Source organism: Anastrepha obliqua, chromosome 2, assembly GCF_027943255.1.
Source record: "Anastrepha obliqua isolate idAnaObli1 chromosome 2, idAnaObli1_1.0, whole genome shotgun sequence".
Lineage (NCBI taxonomy): Eukaryota > Metazoa > Arthropoda > Insecta > Diptera > Tephritidae > Anastrepha > Anastrepha obliqua.
The window spans coordinates 128,040,170-128,055,789 of NC_072893.1; the positions used below are offsets into that span (position 1 = coordinate 128,040,170).

Below are 15,620 nucleotides of genomic sequence, written 5' to 3' on the forward strand. Positions count from 1 at the left end.
CGTAATATTTTATAAAAATAATAAATTGTTTTTTAAATCCTTTATTGTATTTAATATTGCCAAGTTAAAAGAAAATAATTTTTTAAAGAATCTTTGATTAAAAAAAGGAAGATCCTAAGTAATTTAATTCAATTTTGCTTTTGAATTTAATTTTTCAGTTCACAATTTGCTATTATCGCTTAAATTTTTATGGCTACTGCAAAGCATACATTGCCAATGTTAATTTATTTCACCTTGCCACGTCATTTTTCATACTCTTATACCTCTACTAACACCTGAACAATACCGACTAGTTTTTCTGAAAGGTTCAGCTGCATGATGGCCGTCAGTTCTTAAAAGGTCAAAACACCTACACTTATCATATGCTGTCATTATCATTAACCGCTAAAGGGAAACAAACGGCAGGCACGCATTGAAGGAAATTAAATAAGGTTGTCTCAAAAAGTAGAATTTGTATTGCGGCGAAAAATAACAAAAAAAGGAAGGGAAGAAGGGTTAATCATATGCGACACAATTGCGAGGGATGTTAATGATGCTTAATTATCAAATTAAAATATGTTAAAAGTATTATCGCGAATGAGTAAAAGTCACAATGTGTGATGGTAATGGCAAAAATTGAATGATTTTAAATTAAATTCAATTTACTTAAATAATAATAGTTTAATTTCTTCTTATTAACGATAGAATATGAACGATATGCATAATTAGGAAGTCATAGGGATGCCTGAAATATTTACAACTCCAGTGTTATCGATTTTCGCTACTCAGTTCTCTACGATCACAGCTAATGTTAAGCGATATCGGACAAGACTCGTTTGCTGAAAACTTATCTTTTCGAAATTCTTGTCCTTTCAGATATGTTAAAGAAACATGTGCTGACATGACTTGCTCAGACACCTACTGCAAAAGATTTCTATTCTCTTGGCCTAAAGGTATACAGTAATTAATACTCAATTTCAGTTAAATGGCACCGAAACTAGTTGTTCGTCTGAAATAATCTAAAACCAACTAAAATATGTGCTTATACCTAAAACGGTAAAAGATGAGATATTTCGTAAATAGCGCAAACGGAAATTAGTAGAAAAAAAACACAAATAAATATGTGCGAAAAAACATAGTGCAACTATTTTAACAAGCAAGGAAATCAAGGAAAATGCGGTCAAAAGCATAGAAAGCCAGAGGAGGTATATACAAATAATTGTAAAAAACAAGCGTTCAAGAGCGACTACTACGAGTATAACTCTAGCTAAAGAAATATGTAACTGCAATTGCAACAACAGACAGGAATGGCGAACCAAAACCACAGCAACAGCAGCTGCCAAGCAGTTATGTGGCATACTCGGTGCACCATTGTTGTAGTAACATCTTGTGCAACGATTGTTGTACGAAATGTATAACAAATCATAGCATATACATACATATTTTTGGTGAGCACTTGAACACACAACTTAATACGGAAAAAAATTAAATTAAACAAAAATTTAACAGCTAAAAAGGAATACACAAAATAGGTTTAGAAGTGTGTTACAATGCCGCAGACAATTGTGATGCCATTTACAAGTTAAGCGGCGCTGAACGCATAAGAAACCCACAAACAATGCACTACGCAGTCACCGACTGACCGACCATATAACAAATAGTGCGAATTGTAAAGCAGATTTATGAGACCCTTTATTCCGCCTAGGAACCACGGGAAATGTACATATATACATATACGTATATTACTAGAATTTATTTGCTTAAGCTTGATAACAAGCAGCTGTACTTATGCCAAATCGAACAACTAAAAAATTTTAGGTGTAAAACTAAGCACATTTCATGAGAAAAATTAACTTAGCTGGGATATATACATATATGTATATAATTGGCGCGTAAACCCTTTTTGGGTTTTTGGCCGAGCTCCTCCTCCTATTTGTGGTGTGCGTCTTGATGTTGTTCCACAAATGGAGGGGCCTACAGTCTCAATCCGACTCCGAACGGCAGATATTTTTATGAGGAGCTTTTTCATGGCAGAAATACACTCGGAGGTTTGCCATTGCCTGCCGAGGGGCGACCGCTATTAGAAAAATGTTTTTCTTAAATTTTCATCCCTCGTTTTTTGCCATTACTATACGCATTAAATTTTAGTACTTAACCCTCTGAAGTGCCAGTACTTAACTGCCCCGCTGCAGTGCATATATCTGCACATATGCTTTCACATACTTACTTACATATAGTATTTGCTTGAACACATACTTATGCAGCAATATTCAGTATCATATGGAAAAAAGTTAAATTCCATAACAGCTACTTTGGCAAAATTTCAATAACTATGCCGATGCAAAAATACATAAAAAAAGCAGTTGTAAGAAAATCAATACTTAAGAATAAATATTAAAATGCATAGTAAAAAATAATAACAGTGCCAACAAAATAAAAAAAATACAAGAAATACAGTAACACAGAATGCACACAATGGATCGCTAACAGGTAGTGCACATGGCTGCTGATAAAAAGATGCAGTAGCATGGCCAAGAAAAGTAGCATAAGAAATGCAAGAAAAAACAAAAATAACAAAACGCAACCATAGATTGCAATGCATTGATTATCTCTTATGGGCTGTTCTAACTTTCGAACGAGCAAATTGGCGGGGTATTAACGAATTGACAGTTTAGCACTGTTTTTAGGTTATATGTTTATAGCCATATTTAACTCTGGAATTATGTACAACTTTTGGGTAACTAATTCTGGTTAGACGTTTTTGAAGTAGTGTTCTTAAAGAAAGTTACTTTAAAAGCTTTCAGAATTTTAGACGATATCGCTGCCATTTAATGTCGAAGTTGAATGTGAATCATGAAAGCTGCCTCTGCTCCAAAGTAGAATTACTTTTGTGAAGTATTAAATGTTTAAGTCGGTTTTTTACTTAATTCATTTCTGGTTTGTAAACATTATTTCAGGAGTGGTGTTTCCTTATATATAAGTATATATAATTTGCAATTACACCCTAATATCCTTGATATGTACACCCTATATGTAAATATAAATGTTTATTATATTGACCGTTAAGCACGAAATCTCTAAATATGCCTGTATTTTATAGGACTTTGTACACATATTAATGTTAGTCAAATTCTGATCATTTCGTATTAAAAGCCTTTTTCTAACTGCTTATTTTAGGTACATATAAATACTTATATAAAATAATAAAGAAAATATGTGCATAAATACCTCGGTCTATAACCATTGTATCCATATGGCGCGTGGCCACCATTATTCATATTTCCATACATTAGTACTTAAAAAGCTGTTTTCAGCGCAGCTAATGAAATCCAGCGAAATTAAGTCTTGAAAAAACTGAAAAAAAAAACACAAAAATGAGTATGGAGAATTAAAAAACGTCACTGTATGTGGCACACGTATTAAATCAAATATATAATAATGCAAAAACTTATTCAATTACGATTTGATATACTTTTGTCGTAAGCGAAAGAAAAATGATGTTTATGTATTTGCAAAACAAATTTAAACAAAATTTGTGTCCATAAATAACCCGTTCCCTGCTATGATAATTTGCAATTTTTGGCTCATATCTAAAGGTCAATCACCTTACTGTCTCGAATATTTAAGGTTAGATCTGGCAATTAGCTCTAGTGTGTCGTGCAAGTCATGAAACTACTGATCTTTGTAATTCCTACACACGCTTTCGGCCACACTAAACCGGGTAGTAAAGCCAAATCAATCTAATAGCCTGCAACATGATAACCTACTACATACGTTACCCCGCAGCCTTTAATATATCCGAAAATATTTCATTTCTCAAAATTGTGAATCGTAATTTTGTTTTTTTTTTCTTCTTGTAATACTTTACACAAACATTTACAATGCCAAGGTGCACATTTTACCGGAGTACATACTCCTCCATTCAATTGGCGAACTACTTTTCGCTGCTTTTGACTCGTTTATCGGACTCGTTGCTGCTGCGTCGTGCGTAGCAGTAGCAGCGCGGCAACTGCGATGGCGAAGCAAAAGCTTTCCGCATAAAAATTTAAGTTTCCATTCTCTAATGTGAACACTTAATTTAATGATACTATAAAAAGAGCTACCTTCCAATAATCTAGTTAAAAAAATTTAAAAACATGCATCACAAAGTACAACTGCCGGGCCATCAGCCAGCGTCTCACGGCCGCTGCTCGCGTTCGCCGCATACATTTCGGGCGCCATGCGACTATACCGATACCACATACAACCAGCGCCATTTTACTTTAGCGCAAAAAAAAATTTACTAAATACTAATATTACAAGTGCACAGAAAAACGTGCCACATTAGAAATAGGTCCCCACACTCAGGGTGTCGTAGTATACAGAAATACGCCAATACGTTAGTGCAACTTTAATTAAAACAAGCCAAATTCTTCTCTGCACTAGAAAAAAAAAATAACCAAGAATATTTACTTTTATACACCGCAGCTGCACCAAAAACTTTTTCACACCAAGCACAGAAATTTGCACTTTTTAATTGTTTCGTTTTTTGCAACTGTGTGCCTGTACTGCTGTTTTACTACTGTAGCTATTGTTTTGTAATTTCATCTAGTTTTTGCACTTTCTTGTGAGTTTTTTCTAGGTTGCTGTTTCACCAAAATAGAGAAAATTTCGCGCGTCAATTTTATGAAATTTTTCTCACAGCCGTCAAATGGGAACTGACATGGACGCAGCCAACTGCGAAAATGTTACTCGAAAAATTTCCTCACGTTTAGATGAGTGTGTGCGAAAACGAGATGACTAGTGTGCCTGCGTGCAGCAATTTTTGGGGTTATTTATTGAGCGTTTGAACTACAGTGCTGCCAGTATTTAATAGGATTGACAACATGATTGATTGAATAAAAAATAAGAAGGATTGAAATATGTAAAACTCTCTGCGGCATATGAAATTACACACAACTAAAGCGAAGATTAAGTTCGTTTGGAGAAATTTGTGTAATATGGCTCAGGAATTGAGCAAGTCAGCCTGAATTATAGGCTGATAGTTTGTACGAAAGTAAGCAATATTGAAAAAAATTCGAGCCCAATTTACAATTCAATACAACTGTTGAATACCTTAGAAAATCGCCTTGGTTCCAAAATTGATCCATGTTGTATTCCTAATTTAATTTTGCCATATTCAGACATTTCACCATTTACTTTCATTCTTTGGTGTCCATTTTCTAAGTTATTCTATATTTGTACATTTTTTTATCAATGTCTCTCTATCAATCAATGCGCATTCATTAAAGGTGTTGGCACTAGACCAACAGCAATGTTCTGCACTTTTGATTGTCTAAGCAAAATATTGGGAGCTGACATTCTGAGTTGACAGCCACATGGACACGGCGAAAAAAAAAACAAATCAGCTGATTTAATAGATTCGCCTTGCTATCAATCGTCTCAAATTTCCTGTTAAAATCTAAAAAGACGCCATTTATTATTAATTTTTGTTCGTAATTGACGTATTTGCGATGACCAGCAGTATGTACTCTGTTGTGATCCAGTTATATGTTATCATACCCTTGCTTATTCCTAAGAAATTTGGTTATATTTTGACGGTTTTACATATAGAGGCGGGTGTAACAATTCGTCGATGTCATTGCCCGACGCCATTATCGAACAATTGTCAGCATAGGAGACCATAGTTCTAATAGCTTGCGGAACTTCGATATGTAGAAGTTAAAAAGCAAAGGTGAAAGGACACCACCTTGTTTTATCCTCCTCTGTTTTGAGTTTTTTCTCGAATAATGACTGATGAGTGCCGACTACTCAAATAATTCGGGAGGGTCGTCTGTATAATATGATCTAACAGCGTGAAATGGCTGACTGTTTCGAAAGTTTTGTTGTTGTTGTTGTAGCAGTAATAGAAGCCCCATCAGTTTAAAGTGTATCACCGGTCTTCTTCGTCTGGCTCATCTAAAGGCAGGCCCAGGAAATATGCTGTTTCGACAGGTTGCGTCCAGAGGGAGAGGGGTGTTAGATAAGTGGGTTTTAAAGCGCGGGTGAAAAGGTGGTGAGTGTCGTGCGGGGTGCCTTCACATGCCGGACATATGTTTGGTATGTCGGGGTCCCTTCTGGATAAGTAGGAGTTTAAACTGCTACAATATCCAGAACGTAATTGTGCCAGTGATACGCGTTTCTCACGGGGAAGCTGGAGCTCTTCATCTGCAATGGATGGTGGTTGGACTCCGATTACAGCATTCTCTGGACGGGAGCTTATGAATGTGGTAACAGTCTCCCGGTGAATGTCGTTTAATGTCTGTCTAAACACTGTCTGGTCCTGAAAGCCTTCTTGAATACCCTTGTGAGAAATCCTACTCCCAATGAACCCAGGTCCGTCAGGGCCGATGGCTTTAGACGCTTTTGCTTTATTGATGGCTACCTGAACCTCCTCGTTGGAGAAAGTAAGTGGCCCGCTGTTATTCGGCAGTTTTTGCAGCCGTCTGGTGGCACGGCGTTTGGATTTGTTGACCTGAGGATTATATATTAATATAAATTGACAGTTAAAAGAGCTCACGTATCTCTTCGGGTCCGACAAAGTGCAACCATTGAAGGTGATTGTCACCTTCTCGTTGTGCTTCGTCGGGTTCGACAGGGACCTTACGGTGGACCAGAGCTTACTCACACCAGTGGCGAAGTTGCAGGTCTTCAAATGCTCTTCCTAATTAGTCCGCTTGTGCTGGGTGACCAGCTGCCGAATCTTCAAATGGCGACCCCTTATTCGGAGATTACCTGGATCGGCCTGGCGTAGGTCGTTACGCTCGTTTGCTAAAACGACTGCGATTTGGTCGTAGAGACCAACTACCACCTTAACCCAACCTAAAGCATGAAATATAAAACTATAAAAGTTTTCTACTAGCGGTCGCCCCTCGGCAGGAAAAGGCAAACCTCCGAGTGTATTTTTGCCATGTAAAAACTCCTCATAAAAATATCTGCCGTTCGGAGTCGGCTTGAAACTGTAGGTCCCTCCATTTGTGGAACAACATCAAGACGCTCACCACAAATAGGAGGAGCTCGGCCAAGCACCCAGAAAGGGTGTTCGCGCCAATTATATATATAATTCATTTTTTCTAGTTTCCCCAATACTTTGCTTTGACAATCAAACATACAGAACATTGTTGTTGGTCTAGTGCCATCACCTTTAATGAATGCGCCTTGGTTTTATTATACATAGCTTTCAATAATGTAATGTGGGGTGTTTAACAAATATATAATATTAGAAAAAATCGTTTTACTATAACATTTTTACACATTAAACCTATTTTTAATTACTCAGTTCTTGGTCTCAACTTAATATTGACACCTGTGGACGAGCGTGTAACCAGATTTATGATCGGCTTTACGTCTGGCTCAGCGGGCAATATTTCGAAATTTCTCAAAATCTTACTAATTGTACTCTTCATCTCATAGACCGCAAATTTTTGACCAATACAATTCCTGGGGCCTGCACTGAAAGGCGTATAGGCAAAATGACTGATTTTTGCATCGCTTTCACTGTTAAAACGTTCCGGTTTGAATGCTTCCGGATCAGGAAAGTAATCGGGATCACGTAAAATCATAAATAGTGAAAGCGTAATGTTAGTTTTGGCAGGTAATACAATGTCGCCTATAAGAAAGATAATTTTAACTTATGTGTCTAAATTCAGGTACTTCATCTGCCTTTTTTGCCTTACCTAACTGTACGTCTTCTGTGGTCTCACGTCCGATCGACGGCACCGATGGAAACAAACGCAATGATTCTTTAATCGTACAATCCAAATATTTAAGTTCATGCAGCTCAGACAGACCAATCGTACGTGTCTTGTTTGTGCCTATAACTTCATTTATCTCCTCCACCAACTTGTTTTGAACTTCCGGATGCCGTGAGATCAGGTATAAACAAAATGATATGCCACTGGTAGTTGTGTCATGGCCCTCGAACATAAATGTATCGACCTCCTCACGAATATCCTCGTCACTCAGCGGCTTTCCATCTTGTGTGGCCTGCAGAAGTACGTCCAACAAAGCCATTCGCTTCTTATTACTGCCCACATCATCCTCGATGATTTTCTTTTTCAATGCAGCGCGACGATCTACGATTACTTTGTTTGTAAATTTATGCATAATAACTGTATTTTGAACCATTTTTTTATATTCGCTGTTGGCAACTAAACGGAAAAGCCAGTTAAGGCGCCAAGTAGGTTTCAGGAAGCGGTGTGCCATAGTGTTAGCAATGCTTCGAAGACAATTATGTTGGAATGTTGGATGAGATAGGAAAAATCTATCGTTAAATCTCAAAACTTACGATGCCAGTGCGCGGACATATTCTATGTCCGGATTATCCTGCGCGTACACCTTAACACCCATCGCTGTTTCTGCTATAATATCTAACGCAGTCAAACAGACAATCGGAAATATATTGATCACTGTTGTGCCATCGGCCTGCGCCTTAAGCTTCTTTATCATAACACTGCTTTGTTGGTCGAATATCTCCACGAATTCTTCGAGTATTTTAAAATGAAAAGTCGGCGTTATGATCTTTCTGCGGATATGCCATTTCTTGCCCGTACTCAAGAGCAGACCACGACCCAACCAACACTCCAGAAAATCATAGGAACTACTTTTCTTAATCAGCTGTTGGCTGCTGAGTATGAACTCCATATATTTAGCATCCATTACGAAAACGGTCAGCTGATGAAGCACCCAAAAGCGATGAATTTTTCCATATTTGGCACGATTTTCATAAACTTGAGCGATGATGTCTATAAAGAGTAATGAATTAATGATGAATTTTTACAGTCATTTTTTTGTTTTGTTTGAAGCTCTACTCACTGTCTGGGCTCCAATTTCTTAAATAGAGCGCATTACCAAATATGGGCACAGTTGGAGGTCCGGGTACTTTATATTTGCTCAGGAGCTCATTACGATGCTTTTTGAAAAAGTATTCCCAAATGAAGAGAGTCGAAAGTGCGAATAAAATTAGTTCGAAAAACATTTTGGTGGACGACTGTTTAACTGTATAGAGAAAATTTAGATTGAAATTATACAAGTTTCGGTTAATATTTTAAAAAAACATTCTAGCTAAAGTTATGAGTAACGAATTATGGGATAGCGGTTATATTTATTACAGTGCGAGTCCTATTGTCTTCAACCTATATGCTTCACCTTCAACACCGTTAAAAGACAAATTCACATAAAGGCCGACCAAAACATGGTGATTTACTGACCCACATAAAGAGTGGTTACGTACATCCAAGTGAATGAAAAGCGATCAAGATCTCTCGCATACCTCTACAGAGAGAAATATAAAACTTTGCATGCAACAATGTCTAGTGAAGCCACATAATCAAAAAACGAGTTTCTCTCGACATCTAAACAAACGAAAAATAAACTAAGAATTTAGCGCCAGTAGAAAATATCGAAGTCCGTAGCGGACTAACCCCAACCTTCTTAGACAAATTTTCCACAGGTGTATTTTTGAAAATTTATTTTTTGTACAGATTAATCAGATTAGTCTAATTTTGAATAATTAAATATACTATTTACCAAAGCCACGATGGCATGCTGTTCTTCGTTGATAAGTTGCCGCCGTCTTTAGTTTCAAATGTAGTATCTACTGCTGCCGGCGAAACCGACTGTTTTGTGCCAGTAGTACAATCAAGAGGAATCTTTGGTTTTCTACCTAACGAAAAATTACCGCTCTGTTTGGTGACAACTGGAATAAGATTTTCTGCTGATCGCGTTCTGTGGAAATATTTCATTTATTTAAGTAATTTTCAGATACTATGTTTCACTTACACTCTCTTCAATACCGCCAATTTCGGTATGTTTTTCGTGTAAGTTTTTTCACCAGACGCCTCTAAGGCTGCTAAATCCTCAGTATGTGCCCTTTTCATGTGAGTACGGCAATTCGAACCATTAGTAAAAGTCTTGTCACAGAATTCACAGGAATATGGCTTCAGACCGCTATGGAGTATTAAATGAGTTTTCAAGGTCTTTGCACGTTTAAAAGCACGCCCACAATAATCACATTTGTGGCGCATTACATCAGAATGCACAAGCATGTGACGATTCAAAGTTACGCGCGAGTTTAGTTGTAAGCCACATTCACTGCAGATGTGTTTACTGGGACTATGTATCTCCATATGATTCTATAAATAACATCTCAATGAACAACATTTTACGCTTTGAATATCTATTTGTTGCTTACCTTTAGACGGGACTCATTTTTAAAAGCTTTCTTACATACTTCACATTCAAAAGGCGTAAGGTCAGTGTGTGTGAGCATATGCTCGCGTAGTGCAGCTTCAGTGCGTGTACCTTCGCCGCATTCTTCACAGATAAACGGACGAATATCTTCGTGCACAAACTTTATATGTGTGGCCACATAGTCTTTTGTTTGGAATTTTCGATCACATTGTGGACACGGAAAGATACGCTTCTCCGACAGTGGAAGGTGTGTTTTTATGTGACGATCTAGTTTAAATCTACTAACGAAGGATCTAGTGCATTTAGGACATTTCAAGGGTTCCAAATCCCTTCCATGTTTTTTCTTCAAATGTATACGATAGTTGCCAATGCGTTGGAACTGCATCGAGCAGTCGCCACAGAAGTATTTGGGTTCCGTTGATTCTTCCACAGAACTACGTAACCTCGTTTTGAGTTTCTTTTTAAGCTTTCTTGTACTATGCCGTTCATTATGATTATCAATCGTCTCGTCTTTATCAATCGACTCATCTTCATCTACTTTAATATTAATGTCCTCTTTACGGTTGTTTGTATAATTACCGCTTTCCACTTCGGTACTAGTGTTTTCAACTGCATCACCAAGAGGATCCTGGAATTCACTTTTGTATTCGAACTCATTGCAAAATACTCCGCTTTGCACTTCATCCGATATTATTTCACTTTTCACAATATTATCTAATGATTTTTGTACCATTATATCCGGCTCGACTAATATATTTTCAACGGTTGATTTGGTATCCAATAAATTAAACATAGGTAACTCATTTCCAAGCAAGTTATATTTCCCTCGAAACACTTGCAAATCCAATGTTTTCCGGTCTTCAGAATGTTGAATAGCATCGTACATATCTTGTACATTTTTGACATGCTCAGAAAATTTAGCCAAGGTTGAAATCAGTGAAAAGCACTGTGCACAAAGCCAATGCGGTAAATCTTCGTTCTGTTCAATCTAAACAAATAAATATTATGAAAGCCAGTATATATGTTTAGCTTATATATTTGTTTTAAATATTATATTTACGCGAACTCGAAAGAACTGCTCTATGAAGCCAAGAAGTTTACCATGGCTACAAGTAGACATTACGGGCGCTGGTGTTTGATTATCTTCTGAGAACACATTAATGTTCCGGGTATCCTCTTTAGCGCAGAGACGACACCAAAGTTTCCATTCGTCATTACAGATGTGGGACGTCTCAAACATACTCGACATGGGAAAAATTCTTTAAACTTATATTTGTAAATTTCACGGAACGGACAATGTAAATCGCGTATAGAGCTGTCAGTGTTGCTGCTTCTGAATTTTTCAGGGAAATTCAGGGGCAAAAAACTTAACTGTTTCGAAGTCACGGCGTAAAGAATACAGTAGATTAAGAATGTTATCTAGAGAAATAGATTGCTCCTTCCGAGTTCGCCGTGTCGTAAGAGCCCATCAATTAACAAACAAACGGAAGGGGAATTACTTGTTTGTGGATAAGCAGAGTAGGCGAAAGCAATGGAAACAAACAAATACAAGAAATTATACGCACACACACATACTTTCTAGCCGCGGCGTCTTCCGCATAAAAACGCAAAAAATTGCCTTTGGAGTCTTTATATTAAGTTGTGATTTCAGAATTGAACACACGGCACTTTGTTTTCATTAGTTTGACTAGTTTAAATCTCACAAATCACAATATTACCAAGCCATTGAATTTTCAAAGCGTATAATTTCTCCTCTTTTCGCTTGTTTGTTTTGTATTGCTAAGGGAGCTGACATCAGACTTGTCAAAATCGCGAAAAATAAAGTAACTGTTTTTTAATGGCGCCACCTTAGATACTCAATTCGCCTTGAACGAAAATGAGAATATAAAAGGATTGCCAGGGTCCGAGATATCACTTGACTTTTAGCCGCCAAGTAATACCGCAACGCTTCCATAACATCGTAATAATACGTTCACATATGCATTACCGATAAATCTACATAATTAATCTACCAGTTCACATATGGCAGATTACCTGCAAAATTGATAATCAGCTGTCAATACTGTTGTAAAAGGTTTTTCTTCATAGAAATTATTTTGGTGAAATATTTTGGTCTTTTTGGTTTGTTTAATTATTATTAACGATATGAAGAAGAGATAAGCAGAAAGAATAGCTAATTTAATTGCGCTGCTAATAATAAACAGTTGAAGGAAATCCGTAAACGATATTTACTGAGGTTTCAAAAAATTATGGCAACAATGCGCATTCGATAATGGATATTACATTTTATAATAAGTAATAAGAGGACACCCGTTTTTTTACTGTTGTATGAATGCATAGTTAATATCATCTAACAAACATTTTATTAGAATTATGTCTATAAACCTGTTTCCTTTGCCGGCATCCATTTTATTAAGTTTTTACTTTGACGTTTTTCTTTCCACGCGTAAAAATAATGATCTATTACATAGAAGACACAGGGTTGTATGTCAAAAAATATGGTTATTATCTAGGATTATTTTATAATCTCAGATTTTGGGAGAGAAAATTTGTATGGGAAATCTCGCTTTTTAATTACAGATTGGGAGTTAAGCACGAAAAAGTAGATCGTCTACTTATATGTGAACGTATTATAACACGATAGCAGGGGCAACATGATTAATTAATTAAAATTTCCTTTTTAAATTTAACAACTTTTCAACTTCAAAATAGAATTTTTTTATTGAAGAAACAAAGTAAAAAAAGTGTTAACTCAATTATACATGCAAAATAAACATAGACAAATTAAATTTCCTACATGAAATTACTTCACTTTGGCCGAAAGCAAGAGAAAAACAAAAATTACTTAATATTTTTAAGAAAATCGTACTTAGTTCACTTTGGCCGAAAGCAAGTACATAACAAAATTTACTTAATATTTTTAAGAAAATTCTACCTTTCTACCCTAAATAAGGCATGCACAACAGCGCGATTATTTGTTGTTAATATTATGTAAATTTGTATGCAAATAACATCAATGGCATTTACGTTTAAATGCTAATTTGTAACTTTTATGTAAAGTTGTAGTAAGTTTAATTGCGTTAAACCACTATTTTATTGGTATAATTGAAAACATTAAATTAAATGGTACAAATAACAAATTAAATTGGTAGAATCACAAAAAACATCACTTGCTTTTTTCTCAATTATAGTAATAACAATTAAATGCATTTACTACTCCTTTTAAAATAAGACAATTTTATTAAATTTTCCATATTTATATTCAATATCTACTTTAACTAGTTTTAATTTTGACAGAATTTTTGAGAGCGAAAGCTGCGGGTTGCCATTAAAATTAGTTTTGGTCTCAAATTCGCAAGTGTGAATGTTGTAAACACCAAATGATAAAAAAGGTTTGTACTAATACATTCGCCTCTCCAAGAAAAAACTCCTCATAAAATCATAAAAAATTAAGCTTTCATATTCAGCTCAGAGCTAGTTTTAAGTAAGGCGAATTGTGTACTGAAGGTGGCGTCTTCTCAAAACATTTACTTTGTTTTTCGAGATTTTGAATAGTCTAACGTCAAGTCCCTTACCAATACAAAGCAAATGAACAAAACAAACAAAATGGGGAGAAATTATATGGAGGATGATATAAGACAAGGTTGCGTTTTCCGAATTTACAGTGTCGTTAGAACCCATGAATAAACGAACAAAAAGAAGGGGAATTACTTGTTTGTGCAGAGGAAAAGTAGGCGAAAGCAATGGAAAAATCAAACACAAGAAATTATACGCGCACAAACACACACACTCTTTTTTGCCACGGCGTTTTGCGCATAAAAACGTAAAAAATATACATTGGCGGGGCCTTGAGCCTTCACAATTTAACAGACGGCATTTTATTCAGTTAATGCATCTCAAAAAATTATACTCCAAGTAATATTTATCCATTTACCTCGATTATGATTAAAAAAAATGTAAATCACAACAACAGCTCAAAAATACTCAAATACTCTGTTATAATTTAAAAACAAAACGATCTTTTCAATTATTGTAAAATCACTGATCGACAGAATTTTCACACAAATTTTTTTTCTGTTGAATGCTTAAACAGCAATTAATAAGTTTTCACAATTTTTACAACTCGCACAAAAAATAGATATGTGTAAGATATGTTTGTTTTTCTTATTTTTTGCGTCTTCTAAGGCTAAATCGTTCTGTCCATAGATTGTCGCTCAACTAACAATTCAACTCTTAACAGTTTTTGCCATTCCATTTATATATTTTCCGCCAACGAATTCGCCAGTCATTACAGCTACTAGCATATGTATGTATGTACATATGTATGTGAGTAAATTGCTTCCATGACTTGCAACTGCAGTTATCAATCCACATGTGTTTGTGTATATGTATGCGTGATTCTGGTAGATATCCCATTGCAAATGTACTTACGATGTATGCACTTGTTTATTAATAAAAGATACACTCATTCACGCCCCCTCTCCCTTTGCCAATGATGCTGTTACGTCGCATTTTTGTTTTGATCGTATACGTACTTGAGAAGGTAACCGGTTTTGTGCGACAGTTCAAAGTCCGCAAGCGCAACTTGCAAGACGGTGTGGCTACAAATCAGGAAGGTGATGGATGAAAAGTTGTGTACAAAGCCAAGCGAGTCCTTTTTTAAGGGAAAGGTAAGGAACCAGACAGGAAGACGGGGCTTTGGATTAGAGGATGGTGACTAACGGTGGCGATTTACGTTCGTACATATTAACCGCTTCGAGCTACTGATGAATTTCACCATGCTGTGTGAGATTTAAAGCTAACGTGAGAGCCCAGATGCCTAAGCCTTTGTTCGGCGAAATCAAGACGGCTGAGAAGAAGGTGCTAAGATGATTGCACCTCGACCACCAGACAGCTTCTGCAGAGAGGACTTGAAGCCTCACCGCATAGAAACCTAACGGACATTATCCGGTAAGAAAACCTACCTCGAAAGCTGTGGCTTTGTTAGCCTTAGAAGTTCCCTCTAGCGCCCTCGATCCACCCGTGACCAGAAGGATCTCGTGACCTTACACATTTGCGCTCGCTGAGTTGAGGCGAGGCCCATCTTTCCAGGAGCAGACCACAGGTTCTCAAGGGCACCCCAATCCTCTCATTTTGCGCTGAAATCATCTCCATGGTCCTCTGTCTAGCCAGCTCATCAGCCCAGCAGTTTTCCTGTATGCTGCTACGACCGGGAATCCAAATGAGCCTAATATCGTAGTATTCGGATGCAAGTGAGAGAGAAGTCAGGCTTTCCCCGACTAACTTCGAACGCGCAAATAACGGGCCAAAGGCCCTAACTACCGCTTGGCTGTCGGAGTCGATATTTACATCTTTCACAGTAATTACAGAAGTAAGCAACCAATCCACTGCTTCTTTAATTGCCGCTACTTTCACTTGGAAATAACTACAGT

The 15,620-nt window shown here is 36.7% G+C and overlaps 2 protein-coding genes across 5 annotated transcripts in view; both read right to left on the reverse strand.

The window, feature by feature from the left end:
- Positions 1–15,620, reverse strand: part of LOC129236798 (sex-lethal homolog) — an 82,585-nt gene that overhangs the window by 66,835 nt on the left and 130 nt on the right. The window contains exon 2 of the mRNA XM_054871037.1: positions 3,208–3,331. Coding sequence (XP_054727012.1) covers positions 3,208–3,269 — 62 coding nt within the window. The 5' untranslated portion in view covers positions 3,270–3,331. The remainder of the gene's footprint in view (positions 1–3,207; positions 3,332–15,620) is intronic.
- On the reverse strand, positions 7,116–14,425 carry LOC129236796 (cytochrome P450 4d2-like). 4 transcript variants are annotated; one of them, XM_054871033.1, is made up of 5 exons: positions 14,123–14,425; positions 8,812–8,994; positions 8,285–8,741; positions 7,674–8,215; positions 7,116–7,606 (listed from the first exon to the last, which is right to left on the reverse strand). In XM_054871033.1, the coding sequence occupies exons 2-5, from the start codon at positions 8,972–8,974 to the stop codon at positions 7,269–7,271; spliced, it is 1,500 nt and encodes a 499-aa protein (XP_054727008.1). In that variant the 5' UTR covers positions 8,975–8,994; positions 14,123–14,425; the 3' UTR covers positions 7,116–7,268. The 4 variants fall into 4 exon arrangements, with proteins under 4 accessions (XP_054727008.1, XP_054727007.1, XP_054727010.1 ...); XM_054871032.1 differs by lacking the exon at positions 14,123–14,425 and adding an exon at positions 11,764–12,195; XM_054871035.1 differs by lacking the exon at positions 14,123–14,425 and adding an exon at positions 9,526–9,628.